The following is a 27,386-nucleotide window of genomic DNA, read 5'->3' on the forward strand; positions in this document are numbered from 1 at the left end:
CTTCAATATGAATAGACTCTCAATGTGGGCGAACGAGAATGGTTTTAAATTGAACCCCCCAAAAAGCACATGCGTCCTGTTTTCAAACAAAAGAGGTGTACTACCACAACCAGAAATTAACATTAATGAACACAGGCTGTCAACCTTGAACACAAATTCTTAGGTGTTATCCTGGACACAAAACTTAACTTCATTCCCCACTTAAAATATCTTAAAGAAAAGCGCCTCAAGACCATGAACCTGCTCAAGCTGCTCTCTCGAACAACCTGGGGCAGTGACAGGACGTGTCTGCTTAGCCTTTATAAGAGTCTCGTACAATCACGCCTCGACTATGGAGCCGTGGTGTACCACTCCACAAATGAGAGTGCGCTAAAGATTTTCGACCCAGTCCACAACCTCGGTATACGACTGGCAACAGGCACCTTTAGAACTAGCCCTGTTGAAAGTCTGTACGTCGAGGCCAACGAATGGTCCTTACATCAACGCAGAACATTCTTAAGTTTTTCATACTACACTAAGGTAAAATCAGACACCGAGCATCCATGTCATTCCATCGTTAGTGACCTGTCCGCTGCCAGACTTTACAGTAACCACCCACGTATTAGAACTCCTTTGAGCCTACGCTTGGAAGCAATGGCAGAAGAAACAAACATCCATCTCCCAGCAAATATCCTAATGCCTCCCACTCGCCTTCCACCGCCTTGGGAATGGCAGACCATGAAGTGCGATATCTCTTTTGTCAAAATAACAAAACATGCACCTGAGGCACACATATGGTCACACTTCTTCGAACTGCAAGCGAAGTACTGCTGTGCCGAGTTTTATACAGATGCTTCCAAATCATCTGCTTGTGTCGCATATGCAGCTCTTGGGCCATTTTTTCCACCTCCGGCACTCTAACTCCTAACACAAGTATTTTTATGGCTGAAGCGTACGCAATACTCTCAGCTGTAAAGCACATCAGACAAACAAATCTGAATAAGGCCATCATCTTCACAGATTCATTAAGCGTAGTAAAGCCCTTAATGAGTTTTCGAAAACATAAGAACCCCGTTTTTAATAAACTATACACACAACTATGCTTAGCCTTAATGTGCAACCAAAACATTGTCCTATGTTGGGTACCTGGCCATAGGGGCATAAAAGGTAATGTAGCTGCTGACAAAAATGCAACGTCAGTCGCCTTTAATGAAATGGATGTGAATAAACCCATACCAGCCACTGAACTTAAGCCCTTCTTACGCCACAAACTGAGGAAGCACTTGCAGGACCAATGGGATAATGCAGTAGAGAATAAGCTACACGTTGTCAAACCAAAATTAGGGAACTGGATACCTGAAAGAACAGCAAGACATCAGGAAGTGCTTCTTTGTAGATTAAGAATAGGACATACTTACGCCACTCACTCCTACCTTTTGACGGGAATCGAGCCTCCTACATGTACCAAATGTGGCAAGAGGCTTACAGTTGTTCATGTTCTTATCCAATGCACTGAAATAGAGGCAGAAAGAAAAAAGTACTTTCCCTCTGCTTATCTCCAACACATACCGTTACACCCAGCATTTCTTCTGAGCAATGAACCCCTTTTTACTTTTCAATCAGTATTAAACTTTCTAACTGAAACTGACACCTTAAATGTGATTTGGCCAGGCTACTTGTAGCACTGCCTCCACCTGGAGGTTGTAGCTGCAACGAAACCATTTTCTAGAGCACGTGTCTCCCAGCCCTTGCTTTCAAGGCCTTGCTGAGGCACTAGTGCTAGAGACACTATATATTTTACTGATCATCCCTCATCTCGTGAAACATCTATTGTCATCGCAGACACGGTCAATCACTGTAATATTTAATGTATATACTTGTATTTTACCACTTTAGAGTGAATAAACTCCAGGCCCTTTTACAGCCACATTGCACCACATGTATATTTTGCACTTTTTAGCGAACATTTTGAGGCCTCTATACAGCCTTGTTTCATATACTCCGCGCAATTACCTCATATATCATTTAGAAGCACGAATCATCGGCTTGGCGCTCTTTGGCCACATCTGGCCCTTGCACCAATAAACGCTACAAATCAATCAAATCAATGCCCTCTAGTTATCGTTTGAGTCAAATTTTTCATAAAATGTAATTGTACTGCTCTCTTCAGCTTCATCACGAGCAAGTTGACGTGAACCTGAAGTTTGCCTCACTGCGGGCTGCCTACTCAGAGGATGAACTGCGGCACTGGGCACAACTGCTCTCTTCAATGTCGCAGCAGAAGAGTGAGAATACATGTGCACCATCTCCTTCCAAGAAGACTTTATCCGAGAGGTAACTAACTACTTCAATACATGATTCACTATGTGCGTGCTGCGTCAAATACACAGTGTACTTGAATCATGAGTGTCCTTCATGAATGCAAAAAACTTCACTGAATTCCATACTTCTTGGTGCTGTCTAAAATGATTTGTTCATTTTCTGTTTTCTTCTACCTTCCTAAAGTCTCCTGTTGTCTGCAGTGGAATTCGTTGTGTAGCAAGTATTACTGAACTGCCAAAGGCAGTGGCCTTGGAAGCATTGTTTTCTTTTCAAAGGAATGTAGAGACGTAAATGTTTTGCATGAGTGAGTGAGTGAAGTGACTTTATTTTGGTCCAGAGAAGACGCAGGGAAGACCCCGCGCCACCCGGCTAGTCCCACGTAGGGACCGCCAAGCCCAGCTTGACGGCCCGATCGCGGGCACTCTGGACGGCCAGGGTTTGGTCGTTGAGTTCAGGGCTGCCCAAGAGCGCAGCCCACCTATCCTCGCTGAAGGAGGAGCCGATGGCTTCACACTCCCACAACACATGGTCCAATGTTGCCCTTAGTCCACAGGCAGGGCAGTCCGCACTGGGATATCTTTCAGGGTATATGGCATGAAGAACCGCGAGGTTAGCGTATGCACGGGCTTGTAGAATTCGAAGGGTAACCGCCCGCGCCCTACATAAGGCGGGGTGCAGGAGGGGGAAGACCCGTCGTGACAGATAGTAGTGCGTGGTGATCTCATTAAACGTAAGCAAGGGTTCCCCGCGGGGCTGGGCGACTGCTGAGGCGGCGCGGTCAGTGAGTCCTCGCGCGGCCTCGTGTGCGCCCTCGTTAGGGTTAGAGGGAGAACCCTCAATCGACCCCAAGTGAGCGGGAAACCAAATGAGAGAGTGCGGAGAGATACTTTTGGCGCTTTGGAGAATGCGGAGGGCCTGGGGGGAGACCATACCGGTTCGGAACGCCTTAATGGCTGCCTTGGAATCACTATATATTGCCTCTCTGCGACCATCGAGCACAGCCAGCGCGATTGCAACCTGTTCGGCTACCACGGGCCTCGAAGTGCGTACCGTAGCGCAGCAAGTGAGCCTTGAATTGGAGTCTACGATGGAGACGGCGAATGCCTCTTGTTGGACATATGCCGCGGCATCCACGAAGCTTGCCTCAATGTGGTTATTGAGGACATGCTCGAGTAGAGCTGTACCCCTGGCCCGACATCTGCCGACGTTGTTTGCGGGGTGCATATTGCGGGGAAGGGGCGCGATGTGCAGGTGAGACCTGATGTCGCTGGGAATCCGAACGGCGTCGGGGCACTGGTCGACAGGATTGAGGCCCATCTCGCCGAGTAACTTGCGGCCCGTCGGGGTGCCGGATAGCCTGAGCAGCTGTGAGTACTCTTGTGCCTCGATAATTTCTTCGAGCGTGTTGTGGACTCCAAGCTTCAACAGGTTTTCGGTGTGAGTGCTTGCAGGTAAGCTGAGGGCGAGCTTAAAGACCTTTCTGATGAGTGAATTGAGCTTGTTCTTCTCTGCAACATGCCAATTATGCATGGCCGCTGTTGCGTTTCGCCTGCGACACGTGGTTTTGCCGGCGCGACTGCGGCGGGGCGGCAGACATTTTGGCCCGATCGTCGTCGCCGCAACACTCATCGCCAGGTGTTTCCAGGCGCGTCTGCGGCGATGCGACCGCCTAGGGATCTCGTTCCAGTCATTGTGCCCGAAACAGGCGATGCCAAAGCAGGGATCTCATTCCAGTTATTGGGCCCGAAACAGGCGATGCCAAAGCAGGGATCTCGTTCCAGTCATTGTGCCCGAAACAGGCGATGCCAAAGCAGGGACCATCTTCTCGTTACAGTCATTGTGTCCGACCGGCAGCGCCACGACAGGGTGCTACGAGATCGTGCGCAGCGCCACGACGGAGTGCTACGAGATCGTGCGCAGCGCCACGACAGGGTGCTACGAGATCGTGCGCAGCGCCACGACAGTGTGCGTCACCATTAGCCCATTGTACATTCACGTGCTCGTCTTTTGAGGGGTTCCTTCTTGCCCTCAACTGCGAGAGTATAAAAACAGCTGCCCCCGGACGCCAAAAGGAGGGCTCCGATTTCTTCAGTTGAGTGAAGTGCTCTCCCGTCTCTCTACTACGGTCAAACCTGACCGCCAACTCTTTGCGATGTTAAAATAAACAAGTTGTTTCGTTGTTACCAGTCGACTCATGCTTTGCCGGGACCTTCGGATGCTTCGAGTTGTACCCCAGGCCGCCAGGCCAACGCTACCCTTGGGGCTTGCGACCCAGGTACAACCACGGGCGTCAGCGCCGAGTTCCCAACAGATCGCTCCAGCGTCGCGATCCAAACATCTGGTTGGCAGCGGTGAGATCGCCTACGACTTCAAACATCTGGTTGGCAGCGGTGAGATCGCCTACGACTTCAAACAACGGTCTGCCAGCGGCGAGATCGCGACAACGGAGGCCAGCAGCAAAGAGATGCAGTTGACAGTATGCTGAGCAGCTCAACGACGATCCGGGAGCAGTGCAACGAGCCCTGTGTGACGACTGGTTGCCTGCAGCGGAACGACTGCGCGGAATTCCTGCCTGCGAGGTTTGGTGAGTGCGGGACTTTCTTCTTCTGAGCTTTGCCAGGCTTTTGTTAGTGTCAGAAACAGAGCTGGTAATTGTGGTTGTCGTTGCTGCCGGGTTAGTTTGCGGCAAGACAATAGTAAGCAGTAGAGAAAGCAGCATTCAGAGCAGCCATGGATTTGAAGTCGTTGCGCAAACCAAAACTGTTGGAGCTTGCAAGAGAGTTGGGTCTGGATGTCTCGGACAAACTCAGAAAACCAGAACTACTAAAGGCTATTCTTGAGTTAGAGGCTGAGGATGACGAGCTGTCGGAATGCCTTGAGACAATTGAAGAGAGGGAGACTGCAAAAAGACAGGAGCGCGAACTTAAAGAGCAAAAAGAAAAAGAAGAGCGCGAACGTAAAGAACAGAAAGAAAAAGAAGAGCGTGAACGTAAAGAACAGAAAGAGCGAGAGCAACAAGAGCGTGACCGTCAACACGCTTTGGAAATGAAGCGTCTTGAGGTAGAGATGGAACGCGCTCGTAATGGAAGTCAGGCACACGGTGCAGGAGAACGCGTATTGTTCAAAATGACTGACCTGATGCGGCCGTTTAAGCTTGGAGAGGACATTGGTTTGTTCCTGGTTAACTTTGAGCGAACGTGCGAGAAGCAGGGGTTCTCTCGGGAAACGTGGCCACAGCGCTTGCTCACTTTGTTACCCGGTGAGGCGGCCGACGTAGTCGCTCGCTTGGATAGAGAGGAAGCAGAGGATTTCGACAAAGTAAAATCGAGTCTGCTAAAAAAGTACCGGCTGTCTGCGGAGGCGTTCCGTCGGAAGTTTCGGGAAAATGAGAAAGGCAAAAGTGAGTCATATACAGAGTTTGCGTATAGGCTTATGTCGAACATGCAGGAGTGGCTCAAAGAAGAGAAAGCGTTTGGTGACCACGATAAAGTTCTGCAGTGCTTCGGGCTAGAGCAGTTTTATAGTCGGTTACCGGAGAACGTGCGATACTGGGTCTTGGATAGGCCAGACGTGAGTACGGTGGCTAGAGCCGCTGAGCTAGCCGAGGAGTTTGTGACGCGTCGAGCTCGCGGAGCTAAGGACGGTCTAAAGGGTGAATTTGGCTCCAAGTCTGAGAGGCCAAGGTTCACGCCCATGAGATTTAAGGGGGACACGCGTAGTGCGGATGCGAGCGAAAGCAGTCCGACCAAACGTAAAGAGACGGCGGCAGCCAAACGCAGAAAGCGGTTCGAGATGAGGCGAGCGCGCTTGTGTTATACGTGCCAGAAGCCGGGTCACTTTTCGGCGCAGTGTCCGGAAACAACACCAAAAGTTGTGTTTTTTTCAATAGGCAGCACGGACGAGAACATGAAGCTTCTCGAGCCTTACATGCGAGACCTCCTCGTGAACGGGAAAGAGTGCCGAGTGCTTCGCGATTCCGCAGCTACGATGGATGTAGTTCACCCATCTTACGTAGAACCCCATATGTTCACGGGCGAGTGCGCATGGATCAAGCAAGCCGTGGAAGCTCATAGCGTGTGTCTGCCGGTAGCAAAAGTGCTTATTGAAGGACCTTTCGGAGCGCTTGAGACGGAGGCCGCAGTGTCATCTATGCTGCCACCCCAGTACCCGTACCTATTTTCAAACAGGTCCGATCACCTCCTGCGCGAGAAGGGGCTTTTGTTTGGTGAAGCTAGTGTTCAGGCCTTAACCAGATCGAAGGTTCGGGAGCTCGCTGCAAAGGCGGTAGTTGCGGGGCCGACGTTATCAAACAACGAAAAAGGGTCAGAGGCGCAGCAAGCTGATATTCCGAGCACGCCCGAACTGAATAAACTTGAGTCTGTAACGTTAAAGGCGCCAGATACTGGAGAGGAAACGCCCGACGCGGGAAAGTTAGAAGAGCTATCTACTGATTTGCTCATCGCGCCGACGTCAGACGGACTTGATAGGTTGCTAAAAGTCAGCCGGACGGCTTTGATAGCCGAGCAAAAAAAGGATGGCAGCCTGGAAAACGTGCGCTGCAATGTCAAAGAAGGTATCGCCAGGAAAACTGCGCGTTTTGTGGAAAGAGGTGGAGTCCTGTACCGGAAGTATCTAGACCGCCGAGGAGTGGAGTTCGATCAGCTGGTCGTGCCTCAATGCTATCGTCAGGATCTGTTGCGCTTGTCACATGGGGGTTCGTGGTCCGGACACCTAGGAGTTAAGAAAACTAAGGACCGTCTCTTGCAAGAGTACTATTGGCCAGGGTGTTTTCGGGACGCAGACCATTTCGTGAGGACATGTGACACTTGTCAGCGGGTGGGCAAACCAGGGGACAAATCGAGGGCGCCGTTGAAATTGGTACCTATCATTACGGAGCCTTTTAGACGGCTCGTTATTGATACAGTGGGACCTCTGCCGGTAACAGCCACGGGGTACAGACACATTTTGACTGTGATCTGCCCAGCGACAAAGTTCCCTGAAGCAGTGCCGCTTAAAGAACTCAGCTCAGTTGAGATAGTCAATGCACTACTGTCCATATTTGCGCGAGTTGGTTTTCCTGCAGAAATTCAATCAGATCAGGGCACAGTGTTTACTAGCGCTTTGACGACAACTTTTCTCGAAAGGTGTGGGGTAAAGCTGTTACACAGCTCAGTGTACCACCCACAGTCGAATTCCGTTGAGAAGCTCCACTCCGTCATGAAGCGCGTGTTGAGAGTGTTGTGTTTTGAACATCGAACTGACTGGGAGCTGTGTCTGCCTGGGGTGATGTTTGCTTTAAGGACCGCGCCGCATGCGGCTACGGGGTTTTCGCCAGCTGAACTGGTGTACGGTCGCTCGCTTCGATCTCCGCTTCGCATGCTTCGAGAATCGTGGGAAGGTAGGGGCGACGACCCAGTCGTGGTGGAGTACGTACTTAAGCTCCTCGAACGCTTAAGAAGGGCACAGGAGTTGTCAGGTGAAGCAATGGCAAAGGCCCAGCAGAGGGCCAAGGTTTATTATGATCGGACAGCCAGGGCCCGTCGTTTTGAGGTTGGCGATGAGGTCATGATATTGCGCACATCGCTAAACAACAAACTAGACGTGCAGTGGGAGGGCCCAGCACGAATTGTTCAGAAACTGTCGGACGTTAACTACGTGGTAAGTCTGCCAGGAAAGCGGAAAGCACAGCAAGTTTACCACTGTAATCTGCTCAAACCTTATAGACAAAGGGAAGCAGTGGTGTGCATGATGGTAAACGTTCCTGAAGAGCTTCCGGTCGAGCTTCCGGGACTAGGCTCAGTGACGAACAGGGAAGACACCGGTCAAGTCATTAGTGACCTTATCAGTAAAGCACCGCTGTCGCCCGAGCAGAAAACCGAACTACACCAGCTATTACAAGAGTTTCAAGGTCTGTTCTCTGAGAGGCCTGGTAGGACTTCTGTACTTACTCATGATATAGAACTTACCTCCACAGAGCCAGTACGATCCAAGGCGTATCGGGTGTCACCCCGCCAGAGCGATATTATGGAGGCTGAGGTAAAGAAAATGCTACAGCTCGGTGTTATTGAGGCAGGTGAGAGTGATTATACCTCCCCTTTGATTTTAGTTGAGGTACCGGGCAAGGAACCTCGTCCTTGCGTCGACTACCGCAGGCTTAATTCCATCACTAAGGATCAAATTTATCCGATCCCTAACATCGAGGAGCGCCTTGAGAAAGTTAGTAGCGCTCAGTTTATTTCCACCCTAGATCTTGTCAGGGGTTATTGGCAGGTTCCACTTACAGAAGAGGCTAGTAGGTATGCGGCGTTCATTTCACCAATGGGAACATTCCGTCCTAAAATGTTGAGTTTTGGTTTGAAGAACGCGCCATACTGTTTTTCAAGTCTCATGGATAAAGTGTTGCGGGGACAGCAAGAATTCGCTTTACCGTATCTAGACGACGTAGCGATATTCTCCGCATCCTGGTCTGAGCATATGGCACACTTGCGGGCAGTGCTAACCCGCCTGCGCGAAGCGGGCTTGACAGTCAAGGCTCCTAAGTGCCAGTTAGCACAGGCCGAGGTTGTCTACCTCGGTCACGTGATTGGTCAGGGTCGTCGCCGCCCCTCTGAAATAAAAGTGGCCGCTGTGCGAGACTTTCCGCAACCGCGCACCAAGACCGATATTCGGTCGTTCTTGGGTGTCGCCGGCTACTATCAGAGGTACATCCCTAGGTACTCTGATATCGCGGCTCCCCTGACGGATGCTCTAAGAAAAACAGAGCCTCAAACAGTCGTCTGGGACGAGACAAAGGAAAGAGCTTTTAGCGCCCTAAAGAGTGCCCTAACAAGCCAGCCTGTGCTACGATCGCCAGACTATACAAAAGGGTTCATTGTTCAGTGCGATGCTAGTGAGCGAGGCATGGGCGTTGTACTGTGCCAACGGGAAAATGGAGAAGTAGAACACCCCGTCCTGTATGCTAGTCGTAAGCTGACCAGTCGTGAGCAGGCGTATAGCGCCACCGAGAAAGAGTGTGCGTGTCTCGTGTGGGCCGTTCAGAAATTGTCATGCTATCTAGCCGGCTCGAGGTTTATCATTGAGACGGATCACTGCCCTCTCCAATGGCTGCAGACCATCTCTCCCAAAAATGGCCGCCTCCTGCGCTGGAGCCTCGCTTTACAACAATATTCCTTTGAGGTGCGTTACAAAAAGGGGAGTCTCAACGGTAACGCCGATGGCTTAAGTCGAAGCCCCTAACGTAGGAATCAGCCTCAAAATTGTTTGTTACTGATGTTTTTCTTCCTGAGGCAGGATTTTTTTTAACATATTGCTTTTGTTTAGTGTTTCAAAGTGATGATATGCTTTCTAGTGCAATTTTTCAATTTGTGGACGCGTTCTGAGTGATGCTAGACTACTGTAAGGAACTAGGCAGTGGTATAAAAAGGGGAAAGAGCCTGGCAGGGCTTAGTGAGGGTTGTGCCGTGCTTGCTGACTGAGCGGTTGAGTTTTCAGCGTAGTTCTAACGCTTGCCGGGAACGAGAACAAAAATGTGAACTCTCCCGAAGTCACTTTGCAGTGCCCCGTGCGAACCTGAACAAGAGAACGAGGCTTTCTCTGTGCGCTGCGCTCAAGAAACGTCGAGGGACGCCCGACTTCGGTTATGAGCATCATCGAGCGACGTCCCTCCGGACAGCGGATGCAGTCCCCTGTCCATCGGGATCTCCTTCCCCCGGCGGGGCGGTCTGTTGCGTTTCGCCTGCGACACGTGGTTTTGCCGGCGCGACTGCGGCGGGGCGGCAGACATTTTGGCCCGATCGTCGTCGCCGCAACACTCATCGCCAGGTGTTTCCAGGCGCGTCTGCGGCGATGCGACCGCCTAGGGATCTCGTTCCAGTCATTGTGCCCGAAACAGGCGATGCCAAAGCAGGGATCTCATTCCAGTTATTGGGCCCGAAACAGGCGATGCCAAAGCAGGGATCTCGTTCCAGTCATTGTGCCCGAAACAGGCGATGCCAAAGCAGGGACCATCTTCTCGTTACAGTCATTGTGTCCGACCGGCAGCGCCACGACAGGGTGCTACGAGATCGTGCGCAGCGCCACGACGGAGTGCTACGAGATCGTGCGCAGCGCCACGACAGGGTGCTACGAGATCGTGCGCAGCGCCACGACAGTGTGCGTCACCATTAGCCCATTGTACATTCACGTGCTCGTCTTTTGAGGGGTTCCTTCTTGCCCTCAACTGCGAGAGTATAAAAACAGCTGCCCCCGGACGCCAAAAGGAGGGCTCCGATTTCTTCAGTTGAGTGAAGTGCTCTCCCGTCTCTCTACTTCGGTCAACCTGACCGCCAACTCTTTGCGATGTTAAAATAAACAAGTTGTTTCGTTGTTACCAGTCGACTCATGCTTTGCCGGGACCTTCGGATGCTTGCAGTTGTACCCCAGGCCGCCAGGCCAACGCTACCCTTGGGGCTTGCGACCCAGGTACAACCACGGGCGTCAGCGCCGAGTTCCCAACAGATCGTACCAGCGGTCCGATCCCAAACACCGCCGAGTATGAAAGGTGGCACAGAACAAAAGCATGTATAATGCGGATGAGGTTGTCTTCCTTGATTCCCCGGTGCCTGTTGGCGATCCTCCGAATGAGGCCGAGAGCACTCTCCGTCTTGGCGGTGATCTTTCTGAGTGCACCGTTAGACTCGATATACATCCCCAATATTCGGAGTGAGTCGACTCTGGGCACCGGAGACCCTTCACCAGTGAAAAGCCGTATTTCGCTTTCGGACGCCGGTTTCCAATCACGATGGCCGCCGCCTCTGGGTCTTTTCTTGTAGAGAAGTAGCTCAGATTTCGATGGAGAACATCGGAGCCCAGTGGGGCGGAGGAAGCGCTCGGTCGCATCGATGGCGCTCTGCATGGCGGCTTCAACTTGGCCGTCGCTCCCGCCGACGCACCAGATGGTGATGTCATTTGCGTAGATGGTATGGTTGATTCCTTGAATCTGCGTGAGCTCCTTAGAAAGTCCGATCATTGCGATGTTAAATAATGTTGGCGAGATGACTGAGCCCTGAGGCGTGCCGCGTGAACCAAGGGTGATCTCTTGCGAAAGGTATCCTTCGATCTTGAGCTTGGCAGTTCTCTGGCTAAGGAAGGATCGGACGAAGTCATAGGTCCTCTTCCCGAGTCCGAGGCCGGCAATAGACTGGAGAATGAACTCGTGTGAGATATTGTTGAACGCCTTCTGCAGGTCTAATCCAAGGATGGCTCTGGTATCACCGGTGCTCCGGTCGATGATCTGATGCTTTATCAGCTTCATGGCGTCCTGTGTCGAGAGGCCGGCTCTGAAACCAATCATATTGTGGGTGTACATGTCATTGGCCTCGATGTGCACCTTGAGCCGGTTGAGCAGGGCATGCTCTGCAACCTTACCGACACACGACGTCAGGCAAATTGGTCTTAGATTCTCTATTCCTGGTGCTTTACCGGGTTTGGGGATGAGTACCGTGCAGGCTGCCTTCCACTGTGTGGGGACCTGTCCACTACGCCAGACTTCGTTAATCCTCTCAGTGAGGAAGTCGATCGACTCATCATCGAGATTCCTCAGCATCCTGTTAGTGACGCCATCTGGGCCAGGCGCAGATTTGACGTTTAGTGAGAAGAGGACATCTCGGATCTCGGCCGCGGTAAAGTCCTGGTCCAACTCCGGCACCGCACACCCCGCGTAGTCTGGGAACTGGGTAGGGGCAGAGCTATCCGCGACCGGCAGGTACGTGTCTATGAGCCTGTCGACAATCAACTCGTCTGGGGTAGAGTCCGTAGCGAGGTGGATGGCTCGCGCGAGGGATCGTCTCTGGCTGGATCTGGTGCTGCCCTCATCGAGAAAGTGTTTGAGCAGACCCCAGCTCTTGCCTGATCTGAGCTGACCCTCGACGGATTCGCAGAGCTCATCCCATTGTTGCTTACACAGGTTCTTGCAGTGATGTTCGATCTCCCTGTTAACCTCCAAAACCTTCTTGTGGAGCCTCCTGTTATGCTTCTGCCCCTTCCATCTCGTGAGGAGGGCTTGCTTGGCTTCCAACAGGTGCGCCAACCTGCTATCCATCTTGTCGACGTCGTGCCATTTTCACTTCAGCACAATTTTGTGTACAGACAGGGTGAAAAATGAACTGTCATTTAACAGGAACAGCAGTTATGAGCTAGGGAATGGATTAATCATGTTCATTTAGTGATTCGTGCAACATCCTATGGTTCAGACATGACACAGTGTGAATTAACAGAAAAAGAAAAGAAAAGAAAAGTAAAGGAAAAGAAGAGCAAAAGATAAAAAGACTTTTGAACAGGTGTAACTGGAATTGAAGCAATGATCATGCAATTTCAAGTTGGGCATCCTGGTGGCTATGGTACTGTTCCTTCTTTTTTTCTTTGTCCCTCTTGTTACAGAATTTAACAACATCATGAAGCAAATCCCACATTAAGATTCAAGCTCGAAATTGAAGCTTGCAACACAAAGTGCGAACTGCACGGCAGTTTGATCGTATAGTACTGCTGTATTGTGAAAGCAAATACAGTTAACCATTTTTACAATGAAGCTGCTTGTGGACCTCCAAGATACCACGTTCTTCAGTCCACTGTATTTTAAATATTGCACACAGTGCTGCTTGCAGTAGAGCATGCTAAGCAGGTTCAGCAAAAGAAAGCCTTTATTCAATATGAATTCAGTAGATATACTTAGCAAAAGAAGTTGCTCACTTTCTTCTGCACACTTCATCCAGTGTAATGTGCAACTGCAGCTGATATCACGACAAGTAGGTTTGCGGCATGCTCAGCAGCAAAACCCAGGAATGATGCAAGATACAGCCATGGTGCTTCAAATGCCACTTTTGTCTCCCTTGTCATCAAATTTCTTGGTTTGCTTCAGGGTCTTCATCACTGTGGCTTTCATCGACCTTAGAATTGTTTGCATCATCGATGGCGTTTGAAGTCAGATGACTTTTGAAGCGGGGGAGCTACTATAGCTACTGTGGAGTCCGAACAGCCTCACGCAGTCTTTTTTGTGGTGTCGAGTGGTACTCTCTGTGTGCACCACAGCTCAGTGGCACCTATGGAGGGTAATGGTGTCAGTGCTACACTTGTTTGTTCTGAAGTACAAATCAGCCATCAAGGATACCTCTAAATTCCTTCATTGTAGGGAAGAACTTGTAGTGGTCTTCACTTAGAGGCATTTACAATACATATGAAAGATAAAAATTTGCCCAGGATATGTAGAATCTTTCATTATACATGATATTTTGTAGTAAAAGCAGTCATGTTAGTATAACTTGACAGCCGATAACACTTACATCTCATTTTCATATCCTTGCATCATCATATGATGGCTAATATACTTTCATGTTTTCCTAGTAGTACCTTCATTTTGTCAAAATTTTTGGGGATGCGCAACTCTCACGCGTCCCCTGATTTGTTGTTTTTCCGCATAGCTCCCGTCTCCTGTAATCCGGCTTCGCCGCGTAGCTTGGTGCAAGCGGCAGTCAGTCTGGTTGAAGTGCATTGCGAGAGATGGCGCGAGTGTGGCTCTGCTAAAGGCACCTAATGGCGGGGTTACTTCGGCTCAAAAAAGGGGAAGGCTCTCCCTCTTAAGCTCGGGGTTGGCAAGCTGCGCGGACATTCTGCTGCAAAATAAGTAAACTTTTACGTGCAGTGGTGTGTTTTGCTTTATTTGACTGCTGCTAATAAAGTGATTATGTGTCCTCTTGTGTCCTCCTAGGTTAAACTAACGTACCTACATGAAAACGCAAGGCTCTTTTCAGAAGTGCTCTCACTTGTGCGCGCTTTGCCTTCGTAGCTTTCCCTTCATAGCCACAGAAAGTTGCCCCCGAGTATTGCAAGGTGTGCTTAGCATATTCCTCTGGCCAATGGATGGCTCTGTAGAATGCAATCTGTACAATGCAGCAAGCTGTAGTGTAGACATTACTGGAACTGGCCCCTGCAGTGATACCTTCTTTGGTAGCTCACACAGACTGCATCTGCTTTCTTTGTACATGATGCAGCTTGTTTCTTGTGCACAATAACTCAGAATCTTGCAGAAAACTGCACTTTGCATAAAGCATCAGGATTCTCTAGGAATTTCCAGGAGCACTACAGGTAGCACTAAAGCTCTCTCAGTGCTCTACAGGAGTACTGGAGATGAAAGGTTATTGTCAAGATTGCTTCGGAGTACCTAAAGCCATTGAGAATTTGAGGACTGATATAATTTTTTATTCAATACTTAGCCCTGCAGTATAAACAGGTGAAGCACCTCATATGTACATAAATACTCATAGCTTGTTCTCTCCAGTAAAGTCCAGCACGGCTGATAACTGCTGTAACTGTTGTCTGCTGTAATTGAGTTAGGGGAATCAAACAGTCTTGAAGTAGTCATTTCTTTTTTTCTTCCATTTTTCGAGGTCACAAGTGTCTTAGAATGTGCGAGAAGATAGAGATTGATTTCCTCAACATTCTTTTGAACATCCAGGTTTTCCTCTTTGAAGATGCTTATGCGAGCCTCAGCTGAACTTGAAGATGTCTCAGTATCAGTTAAAACTGCAGATTGTGAACCAGTTTCTGCTGGAGTGCTACGTGCCAGGCTCAATGCGGACGTGGGATCACTGCTGCTAACAGGTAACATCCTGTTTCAGCACTTGCCTGTACACTGCCACTTTTTTTGTGCACAGCTCCTAAGGCAATGTGAAACATGAACCGTCTGCACTAGCCGGAGGTATTCAGAGTTAACCCTTTCAGGGTTTAAGCTGCTGAGTTCAGGAATATTGCTGTTTTTTATATGCAAGCATTTAGCACAACATTGTGTGCGAGCGATCACGTCATGACTGCATCACTCGGAACTGTCATGACCGTAATAGTAATAAAACGGTATGCTTAAGCACAAACCAGTGACTTCATTGTTAAACTATCACTTGACTTTTTCTTTTAGCTCTAAATGTCAGCAAATGCAAGTCTTGCTGCTTAGCCTTGTGTCGTAAGGTTTATTTTCATTTCTTAGTAAATCAGTGCAAGCAATGTCATTTGTTTATGTTCTGTATTTAGAACAGTGAAGCCTTATTGCACAGAAATTGCATCTGACACAAAAATAGCTTCGTTATATACGATATTCATTATAACCATATATTTGTTATGCACTGATATCGGCGAGAAACATTTTATATTTACTATGTTATATCTGTTAATTCATTATACTTATGTTACTTATATCAACATTCAATTATAAATATTCTTTTCTGCCTGAGACAGTTACAGTAAAACCTCATTATGATGAACTCTGAGGCATGCAAAGATATTAACCTTAAATAGGGTAGCTCAGTGTAATCGGAATTCTGTATAATATGCCTACTCAGTTTGCTCATCATATACATACATTTTATTAATCTCAAAACAGTGCCAAAACTAAAAATGCAGTCCCTATTCCTTGACGGGTGGTAAATTACTAAAACAATAAATTATGCACACTCACTTGCTAGTTTCTGCCTGACTGTAATGTGTGGACTGTAATGTTGACAAAATAAATATTTTAGGAAAATATTGTTGAGCCTTTATTGAAAAATATTGCCATGAAAAGAAGTTGATTCCAGAGCAGAGTCAGGCATCAAAATAATTACCAGCTGTATTAAAAAAAGCACAGGTTTCCTGCGGTCACGTCAGTCTGCAGAATTGCTGACCTTCAGGTCTTGTTTCTTAAGGTTTCATTTAAACAGGGCATATGCGTTTTGTATTGTGCTAGTAACTTTGAAGCAAGTATCTTAGTTCATTCTTTAATTGTACAGAGGAGGAGGATTTGAGGAGGAAGTTAGTATCAGAGCACACTGTTGCATGAAGGCGAAGCAAAACCAATAAATTCATTAAAGTTTGTGTGCTCAGAGCTTTCCATTTCTGCAAGCTCTTGCTAGCAAAATGTGTTTGCCGTGCAGTTATTCTGTGTGTTATTCTTTTTACATCATACTAAATTTGTTCTTTTTTCTTACTTTTATTTTAGGAAAAGATCAAGCTGTAAACCCAGAACTAAGGTGTGTATTTGAATACATTAGCCAACGAAGTGCACATGCAACAGAACTGTGAAATAAATTATGCATTGAGGTGGTAACTGCATTCAATGGCTACTCCAAAATGTGTTAGCCATTCTAGGTTTTGTTAATTTTATCTTGCACACACTTGAATGGTAAAGATGCTATATCACAATTAAATATGCAGCTCTGAAGTGATGTTGGAAACAGCATGGTGCACGCTGGGGTCCCGTGATACACTGAAGCCATATCAGCTGAAGAAGAGCCATGTTTGGAACGTTCCGTTCTCTATCGGGATGATGCTACTGAAGGTATTGTTTCACTTGTGTGGTTGTTTGCCTCTATCCATGCACTGATACACAGGGATTTTTTTTTTCATGTTTAAAAAAAGAAACAATATATTTATTATGAATGACAGAGGGTGGTCAGAGTGTATGTAGGTTACATATTTTTGTGATAATCCTTTTTTGATTAAATATACTGACACTTTATTTTTTGAATAAGCAGAGTGGGGGGGGGGGGGGGCTCTTACTCCTGTATTGAAACTAACCCCACTCAAAACATGTTCCACTCTCACTGTTTATGACATGTGTAATGTTTAACCTGCAAAATTTGCTTTAGATCAAGTGATAAACAACTGCCTTCATTGTTAAGTATAAAAATGCTAATAAATGAAGTAGCATGCTGACAGAAGGGATGCTAATAAAAACACTGATGGCACATCTTTCTGATCTACCTAAATTAAAATGTTCTCTCATATTAAAAGTTTTGCAACAGGGAAATTTCTGAGAACTAGCTAGGCTGAATATTTGCTTATTTTAAAAAGCAATTTAGTCCTTCTTTACCAGATAAAAAAAACCAACTAGACCAAAGTAGGCTCTGTCAAAATTCATGGGATCATGGTGAGCTGATGCATTGCCACCTGTCTCATATTTGCACCTTTCCTGGTTAAACTTCCCATGATTGTAAGAGTGACTGTTTTATTATTACAGAATCATAATTCACTAATGAGGTCTAAATAAATCATCTTCTTTAGTGTCCCTTTAATATGACTTTCATGTGGTTTAGTTTTCACTAAGGAAGGTTACTCGGGTGTCCCAGACTGTCTTGACACTATGCTGTTTAGCTTCTGCTTTTTTACTCCTTCCACATCCACGTAATCATAATGTTGTACTCACATAGCCTACTCAAAGGACTGTCAACTGACCAAGTTTCCTTTCTGTCATGCCATGCTAGACTCGGCATAGCAGCTCAGACCTGCGCATACAGTGCATGCTGGGAGGTGTCCACGCAGAAGTCAATCCCCTCGTAACTGGCCTGCTGGAGCACTGGTCTTCCAAGCTGCAGGCCAGGGCTAAGGAACATAAAACTGAGCAGCCAGCTACTATAGAGTCCAAAGAGGTAAACTTCTCTTTTTCTTTTTTTTCTTTGCACCACTTACAATATTGTCCATTGCCTAGTAACTACTCCTGACATTTTACAGAGGGTTCCACATTATGTTAACCAAGCTTTCAAAGAAACTTGCTCATTTGTGGTTAGCACCTAGCTGCTTTTTTATGGATATTTTCCGTCCAGCCCCCTCAACAGCATGCACTTGCTCATTTTCTGGCTGTCCATATTTTTACGAACAGAATGTCGGGAGCTTTCAGCAGGTAAGAACTGTAAGATAGAACACAGGGTGAGTGAAATAAAGTTCTGTACTGTACTGGTAAATCAAGCTAAAATGTAATTGTCATATTTACACTTCTGTGCCCTCGACTGCTTTTCATGATGCTTACCACCTTTTAACTTTCTGATTCTCTCCTGTCAAGTAATATACAGGGTGATTCAGTGAACACTTTCAAAATTTTTTAAAGGTTGCCTGTGGCAGGTAGCTCAATTCTAGTTTATAAGCCGGTCTGCTCAAAGTGGCGGACACTACTTGCAAAAAAAAAAGTGAAGTTGTCTAATTAACTTTTAACTAATAATCTTATGACCCATATTGCAATTTACAAATTTTACCAGTGGACTTTGCAAGGCATTTGCATTGGCATTCTAGTTACTTGTGTGCTTCACTGCATGAAGCAATGTTTTGTTAACAAGTTAACTGGAACGCCAATGCATTTCTCTGCAAAGTTCGGGAATTTATATCCTGAAACTGGTGTCATCTGGAAAACTTGTTCAAAGTGGATCTGCCTTGCGAACTCCATGGCTATAATGTGTAAATTGCAATATGGGCCATAATGTAATTAGTTAGGAACTTAATTAGTGAAATTTTATTAATAAGTTGATTTCGCATTTCAGTTTTTTTGTGCAAGTAGTGTCCACCGCTTCGAGTAGACCGGGTCATAAACTAGAATTGAGCTATCTGCCACAGGCAACCTTTAAAAAATTTTGAAAGTGTTCGCTGAAACACCCTGTATTTATAACAATGGTAGCATTTTTTATAGTGCATAAAATATTGCAACTGCGTTAGTAATAATTTTTACACATAGCATGTATTGAGTACAGTTTATCTATATACTCAGCCCGCATCTCTTCTATATTTCCTGTCCACGATTTTTTTCTTTTTTTTGCAAGAAGTGTGACAAGCATGAATGTAGTATAACCTAAGCAGGCGACACCACCATTGTGTTTTCTGCAACGGTATAGCCAGTTAGGATGTGGTTAGACTCAATTTTTTATTACTGCCTTGCTAGTTTGTATTAATTAACTGATATATAAAATATTGGTTCTTTTTTTTTCTAATTGTCTTTGAGAAAGTTATCGATTCTAATTCAAATGAGTCAAATTTATTTGAAACATGCTGGGCAAACCTTCAATGTAGTTTATCTTCAGGTTAATTATTCTGTGTAGTGTGTGTATGTGTGTGTATTGGTCTCAAGCCAACTTCAAGTGAAATAGCTAGAGTCATGCTCTGGTCACGAAACCACAGCATCACTTGTGCTGGTAGTTGTTTTTGAGCCAGCCACTGTTCCCTAGCATCGCACCACTAGTCAGAATCATAAGTAGTGCCTTGCTTTCAGGCTGCTGATGATGACATGTGGTACACTAAACTAGCGGCTGAATGACAGCATAAATAATGTTAGCCACTAACGTAATTACTGTATGTTACATTGATTGGCATGTAAGATCGGCCCAACAATTGTGCTCTCATTTTAATGTGTGAGGTCACAAAAAGATTAGATGTTGGACTTTATTTGATGATGCAATGGCTGTGACATGAAGTGTTGTAGCTGCTTAAGGTCAGAGTTGCCACATCATTTTAACCTTTTGTGTACTTCTCAAGTGCCAAACAATATATGCAATATGGGTCCATTGTTCGCCCACTTAATTCAATAGACACTTTATTGTGTAGGCATTGTATTTGATGAGGATGCACTGTTTTAAAAAAAAAATCTAATCTTTAAATAAATCTGAGGTATGGTGTGCCTAGGTTTGAATCATTGTGGATCAAGTGTATAACCTTATGCAGCTGCAAAATTTTTCTACAATTTGTTATTCAATCTCTTCATCAAGTCCGTATCATGTGACATCTGCCCATCTTCAGGCTGGCCCAGCCTTGTCTCTGCATCTGAGTCTGTCAGACACCAACCTGTTTGGTCTGAGCTCAGCTGAGACGGGTGCACTCATCCGACTAGACAGCCTGAATGTGGATTGCACCAGTGCTAAGGTGTACGTGAACTTGGAAGGCTGTGCGTTAGCTGCTCTGCGCAACACTGTCCAGGTGAGACACACTGAGCGCTTAACACAATGCGTTATTGGGCTGCACTTAATGCATGATCCTCAAAAAAGGGAAAAAATTAAAATAGTACCTCAGTACTGCGAGCTGGATAGCCCTGTCTTATGTACTGTTTTCAGTTCTGTACGTCAGTCTTATCCTATGCATCTTATACCTTCCCAAGAACGTATTCACGAGCTAATATTATTGTTTAGTTCACTGTTTTGTAGTTATTCATTGTTATACCATTTGTCGACTCAGCACCAAACCACAACTTTGGTTGCCAATTACGGTGAAGTAATGCTACTCACCGTAATGAAGCCAGCAGGTGTGCGAGGTGGCAGGACTTTGCAGGAATTACTCCCTTAATACTAAGCTTGTACAAGTAGACCATATCGTTGGTCAAGCGTAAGATAATGTGCATGGGCAGGACTAATGGCCATGTTCATGAAGCAGAGTTTGCTTCTGCAGATGATCAGCTGAGGCCTATTGCAAACGCCTACCAAGTTTGTACGCGCACTTATTGGGTGTAACAGCCCTAGCTTACGTGTGGCCAGAATGCTCTAAACTGGATTTATGGTTGAGAGTTTGACGGAATACCATCTGGTGAGAAGGATACGTGCTGAAGTAGAGATAAACACTCACTAAAACCAGCATCCTAATTCTACATCCAGACAGCACCACACGCAGTTAACAGGACACAGGCAATCTATCAGATACCTACCCATGCTCATTGCACCATCTTCCGAGTACATAAGCAAGGACTGTGTATTTTCGTTGTTATTGTGAGCAATGGGCCTGTAGGGGCCTCGAAACATTAAGCTTTGTTTTTATTTATTTTTCCTGATTTTGGCAAGAGTTCGTTTCTGCTAAACTTCATTTGCGCAACAAAGCCTAAACTGACCTCATCGCAGAGTCAAAACTGTCAACACAATATCTGCTTCGTGTTGACGCTCAATGCACATCAGGCTGAATGAGTGGCGAACACGAGATGCACCCATGGTCCCAAACATCACAAAATTTTAGGCCTCGACAAAACGTACCTCGACACAAAAACGTACCTCGACATTCTGTATACAAATTTTCCCCGCTGATAGTCTTGTAAAGAATGGCAAAATTGATTTTACCATTGATATTTGTTTTTTCAGACTGCTAAATTATTTATACACTTTTGCTGCCTTGTTTGTGTAAAAAAAGTTGGTCAGCAAATGTATTCTTGATGGGCAGTGGCATGCTTCAAAGTATTGATTTGTGTAATCGTGGGAACATAATCTACCAACATGGCTTATCTGAATAAAGAAGTATTCTGAAGACTTTTTTTTTTATTGTCATGTGACATTATCCTGACATTGTGACTCAAGGCTAAGCAGTGTTATACCACTGTGTCAATTTTTTTAGTCTTACAGTTGCATCCCGGCTTCAGAGGTCAAACCAGCAGCAGCCTATATAAAAAGTGCTCGCCTGAACTACAAGCCAGAGCAAAAGGCAAGTTTTATGTGACGTTCTCATGCATGATAGCTCTCAGAAGCTTTTTATTAAGTGCATGAATTCTAACCTCTCTGTCTGTGCTGGTAAAATCACATTGAGATTTTGATTCATTGACAAGCAAATAAATCTCCAATGAGGAATTCATATCATAGCCTGTTTGCTAGCTATAGTCGGGTACAACTTAAAAAGAAAGGGGCATTTACTCCTCCAAGGTGGATGCACACGAGCCTGCACCAATGGGTGTTGCACCCTAGACTGACGTCACGAGCCGGACGGCCGGTGACCCCGCCGATGGAGAATATGGCTGCCCGCGCTTTGAACTGTGCCGTGTTGCGTCCGTTGCGTTCGTCTGCTCTCGTCAGAGTGAATTCCCGAACTGTTTGTGGGAGTCTATCATGCCGGAAATATTAATGTGAGCTTGTGCTACGCGAGCTGGCGAGACTGCAGGCTTACAAAAAAAAAAAAAACGGAAAAAAAAATTAGAAGGAACGGAAAAAAAAAAAACATACCACATTCTTGAAAATAAGTTTGTGGAAACACAGAACCAAAATATATATATATAGATCTTTGGTATTCAAAACCAACAGTATTTATTTAAAACAATGAACGAAGCATTTTGTATCTTTCCTGCCTCGATCGTCTTCTCGCCCCAGATTTGTAATGGTTTCGATAAATGCATTGTTTTCTTTAAGTACTTGTTAAATAGCAATTGATTCATTTTAGGCTTTGAAAACGAACAGTAAATGTGCCGTGTACATGTAAACCAGCGCAATAACCATGCAGAGCTGCTCTTATTTTGTGTCTTGCAATGAAGAGCAGACGGTGCGCAGTATTGTAGATGGCACAGGGTTATTTTTCTCTTACAATCCGGCATGTGCTGTAGCATTCCAATCACGAGAGCTCTGCCAAACCAGTCATGAAAATACAAAAGTCTTTATTTATACCGATAATTACATATTTTAAAACACATTTTTTTTAGCGGGACTATTTTAGTCATGGAGGCAATCTGCTGTCACGCTTCAGTCATATGGGCGGGGCCTCCCCTTTTTTCTAAAGTTGTATTTCACTATAATGTCATCCTTAATCACCAATACTGGAAGGGACTTACTTATATTTGAAGTGTCAAACGGAAGCTAGAAAAAAAGTCAAATTGAGGTAGGTTCGCATATTACAGCTATAAAATAGTAGGCATGTTATTTTCTTTAAGAATTCATACTTAACATCAAAAAATGACATAAAAGACAGAATGCGATTCCACCTTGTCATTAAAAATTTTGTCAAGTGGCTGAGCCTAGCCAATTGTTGTTTCTGTATTAAATTGTGTACAGAAATTAGATTCAGGCTGTTCATTTTTGTAGACTTTACCGTGTATAATAACGACTCAGTCACAAACCTGGTGTCTAATGTCTTACTGCGACATTTACTCTTGCTGTTGTCGGGCTACTATGGAAACTGGAAAGAAAAGTTTGGCCTTGTATGGCACAATTTCATTCTTTAATATGCCATGTGTTGCCACCAAAGAAAAAATAAGTTGTTTCAGGAGCATCCCAGTCTAGCCTGATTTAACTTTTCTTTTATTCTTGAACCTGCATGAGCAACAACAATTTTAACTTTATGCGGGCAGAATAATTTTTGTCCCATTCCATGCTTTAGCGACAGGCAGGGCTTACTTTTATGTATGTGGAAACTTAAATAAGTGCAATGATGTTCTTGATGTCTTGATTTTTACTGCACTCTCCAACTGCTGCATTTTTTCATTTATGCAGTAAAAATAGAAAGTTCTTGTGAGATATATTGTTTTTGTTAGGTTTGAAGAGGTTCTGAACCACCCCTCGGCCTTGGAAGAAAAATGCACTTTATGGGATACCATACGCTGTTGTGAATATCTCATCCAAATTTTACAGTCTGTACGCAGCGCATGGAGCTCGCATGCGGAGTGCGAAGTTATCTTTCTCTCAAACACTCTGTTTTCAACAGAAGCCTACTCCTCACTCTTTTCAGGCACTATATTTTGTCATATAGCATATTCCCATATGCGGCTGCTATTGGCCAATAGCTGACACAATCAAGAAGGGTGTTCGGATCAGTGCACTTCTTCCTAGTGTTACTGTTTATATTTGTTGATGCAGTTTAATAAACAGGCTGAAGTAAGCAAACATATTTTTTAATTTCGGTAAAAATTACGTACTTCTGGAAGAAGCCGACTGTCGTCTGCTTAAGCTCAGCCACGGCCACCCACGTAAGAACAAAGCTTTGGCCAGACTAATTATTGGTGTCGTAGCCATCAGGTCTTGCTAACTTCAATTAGTTTTGAACACTCAACTAGCCTCGAACTACACGAAACTTAAGGTCACACCACACGCATGCTTGCCAGTGCATGCTCACTCCTGGCTGCTCCTGGCTAGACTCCATGGCAGACTTCACTTCATATTGAGCTATTGATAGTGCTTCAAAATGCGTAAGTTAGATGACGCTACTATCCGTCGCTCAAGCTGGTGAAGGACAAAGCCGGTCCGCTCTGTGTAGCATGGCCAGACAGGTGCATATGTATGTAAGCCCACACTTAAACCCTGTTGTTGCACAAAGCAAAAACTGTGTATGCGCACTACAATTGTATGTAGCTGCAGTCTGCTATGTATTGTAGAGGCATAGACACTGCGGCCACTGCGGGGGGCCGTGATGTGTCCGCTCGCCGAGCACACTGTGGCGCACTGAGGACAACCGCATTTGGGGCATTGTAGACGCCAAAATTGGAAATAGTGGCATCTATGTGAACATCCAAATCAAATTTGAACGGTGTGCCTTGGTGGCGTTCAGTAGGCAGAACATTATGGGCCCACCCTGCTCTGCCGTAGCCTTCACAGTACAAGGCATTGAAGAAGGAGACGGAGCACCACAAAGAGGATCATAGGCAACCTTTCAGTGCCAATAACTCTGCTTCTGCTGAATGCATTGAAGTACTTTTTGCAGAAAGGTATTTCTGAAATAGCCTATTTCAACTAGAAAGGCATCTATAGACTTCGATAAAAAGTGGTTCAGGGCCCCTTTAAGAGGGAGGCTTTAGCTCTGAGCCAACTCTGATCCTTATATTATAATACATGTGTAGTGCACAAGTGTTATCGTTCGATAGCCACTGAACCAGTTTGAATGATATTTGTTGCATTTAAAAGGTGTAGCTTAATTTTGCTGTTTGTACGAAGAATTTTGAATTATGGCCCATAGCTTTTACAAAAACTGCTGAAAATTGCTGTTGAAAAGACATAGAAGCACAAACTTCACAAATTTGTAACATTATCTAAAGAGAGCATACGCAGTTAAACCTCGATATAGCGAAGTCGGTAAAACTGAATCCCGGACACAGCGGCCGCATTTCGATGAGGGCGAAATGCGAAAACACCCGTGTACTTAGAATTATGTGCACATTAAACACAGGTGGTCCAAATTTCTGGAGTTCCCCACCACAGCGTGCCTCATAATCAGATTGTGGTTTTGGCATGTAAAACCCCATAATTTTATATTTAATTTGATATAAAATTGGCAATTCGCTTTGTTATATTGAAATTTCGTTATATTTAAATTCGACCTTTTGTGTAAATAAGTACAGTTTCCGATAGATTTTTCATACACAGAAAGGGGCCACAGAATTCTCCAAATTATCGGGCAATAGAAAAAAAAATTTAATTCAGAAAACAATTAATTTTGTTAAATTTTGGAGCCCGCGACGAATGATATGCTTTCATGCCACGTACGTTGACGATGTCTTCACTTCAGCGGTACGAATTAAGCGAAGCCAGCCATGCTTTCGAGTGCACTCTGCCCCCACAGCTGATAGCATAGCCCACACTGGGACAATGCTATCAGATAGAAAAAGCACCGCCAGCGGGGAGCGAATGCTTCGTCTGCCTCTCTCTCCTACGGGTCACCAAAACTCGAGATACGCAGCCTCCAATACTAAATGCGCGGGAAGACAGCTTACAAGGTTCATGCCCTGTCGGCACGCCCACTCTTTGCACACGCGGCAGATTACCTTTAATAAACCAGGGTGCGTGGCTGCGTATGCGCTCAGCCACGCTTACAGCCATGCGCAGCCATGGCCGAGACGTGCGGCAGAAATCGAGACGCATGCCAACTTACCCCCCAACTCGGCCCCCTCGCACGCACTTGATCATGTCACTGTGAGCTCGCTCCCCTCCCTTCACGCTCTCCTTGTGCTTGCTCTTGCAGGAAGGTGGCACTCGTGAAACCACCTTCTTTCTTGTCTCACCCTTGCACAAATTTACTCGCACCTAAAGCATATAGTGTGTGGGACGTGATAGGAGCTTATCACACTTGGACTGTGTATGGGACGTGATGCAGCTTTACCAGCTTTACTTCGGTGGTCGCTCTTGTCGCGCAGTGCGTGATTTAAGAGGTGCGTTTGCAAGCGGCCGCTTGTAATTCAATCATTTGGCCATCTGCATCCGCCGAAGTTTCCATTTATTAGGCAGTTTTAGTTGGACATCTGCAACAGCTCTGCATACACAGGACACCCGCAGAGACGTCAGTGTGCATGCGCAGTCTCTTGCGTGCGCCCGCAGCTTTTCAAAAGTAGCATGGTGTTTGCTGCGGGCTCTGCGAGCTTGGGGCATTCTCAAGTGTTCTCGCATTTCCAAGAGAGTGTATTTTTCGACATGGCTCTTGTCAAAGATGTGACTCTGCCTTGTGGTTTGACTTCGTGGCAGATGACTACCCACAGCTACGCAGCTTAAGGAGCTGACATATGGTGGCTCTGAGGAGCACACTACCGGCTCCTGCGTGTACAAGTCAGCAATCCCCTTCTCAACTTTTGCGTCCGGCCAACTATAGCCGTATCGTGTGCGCGTGCTTCGCTATGTACACTCGACCTTGCGCGGTGCTTACGTGGGTGGTTGCGGACGGATGTAAGCCATGAAACAGCGCTTCTGTGTGCAATGCCAAGAGCGTGCGTGCGAGGAACCACGTGACTTTTCTTCGTGTGCTTCGGATCGAATAAAAGTTCAGTTGTTGCTTGGGACGCGTGGTTGCTTATACATGTACTCGCTTAGCTAAGCCTAGCAGCACGTTCCAACATTGGTGACCCGAGCGTGATCCGAACACGCAACCTTCTTTGGGGTGGGGGGGAGGGGGGGGAGTATTGTAGCGCCGCGAAACGGCACTTCCATCTGCAATGCCAAGAGCTCATGCGCGAGGAAGTACGTAACATTTATTCACTTCGAAGCTCTCAAAGAAAAGTCACGTGGTTCTTCACGCATGTGCTCTTGGCATTGTGCACGGAAGCGCCGTTTCGCAGCGCTACAATACGCCCAACTAAAACTGCCTATTGCCTTGACATTGCTTTGCGGTGGCAGTGGAAATTCGTTATATTAATATCGCATACAAACATACTTCGTTATATTGAGCTTCTAAATACATGGTGTTTTATGGTCAAGAGGTTATGAAAAGTTAAATACTTCGTTATGTCGAGAATTTCGTTATATTGAGGTTGGTTATGTCGAGGTTTAACTGTTGCAGTACTGTAAACTTTATCAGCTGGAGCATCTGATGCACACAAATTCGATATACGAGTTTACAGCTTACCAGAAGTTGTTAGATTACTCAAAAGGGTTTTGCAAAAATACTGCTCACTCAATATATTTAAGAGTGATGCACTATTTAATATGGTATATTTCATAGTGCATTCATTTTGTCCACTTTAGATATATCAGTAGGTGCAGCCTGGTGTCCTGACATTTACCCATGTTGTGAACTTGATGCTTTGGTATTTCTTAAACTTTGCAATTTTCAGTAACTTCTGTAAAATATTAATGGCCTGATAAAAAATGTGTTTTTGATTTTTTTTAGAGTTTTTTATG

At 45.8% G+C, this 27,386-nt stretch overlaps 1 protein-coding gene across 1 annotated transcript in view; it reads left to right on the forward strand.

Annotated features, from left to right (window-relative positions):
- Positions 1-27,386, forward strand: part of hob (bridge-like lipid transfer protein family member hobbit) — a 134,570-nt gene that overhangs the window by 40,287 nt on the left and 66,897 nt on the right. The window contains exons 12-18 of the mRNA XM_075684476.1: positions 2,150-2,313; positions 14,789-14,934; positions 16,301-16,331; positions 16,516-16,639; positions 17,565-17,729; positions 19,858-20,034; positions 21,427-21,513. Coding sequence (XP_075540591.1) covers positions 2,150-2,313; positions 14,789-14,934; positions 16,301-16,331; positions 16,516-16,639; positions 17,565-17,729; positions 19,858-20,034; positions 21,427-21,513 — 894 coding nt within the window. The remainder of the gene's footprint in view (positions 1-2,149; positions 2,314-14,788; positions 14,935-16,300; positions 16,332-16,515; positions 16,640-17,564; positions 17,730-19,857; positions 20,035-21,426; positions 21,514-27,386) is intronic.

The sequence above is a fragment of the Dermacentor variabilis genome, chromosome 3 (assembly GCF_050947875.1).
Source record: "Dermacentor variabilis isolate Ectoservices chromosome 3, ASM5094787v1, whole genome shotgun sequence".
In the NCBI taxonomy this organism is placed as follows: Eukaryota; Metazoa; Arthropoda; class Arachnida; order Ixodida; family Ixodidae; genus Dermacentor; species Dermacentor variabilis.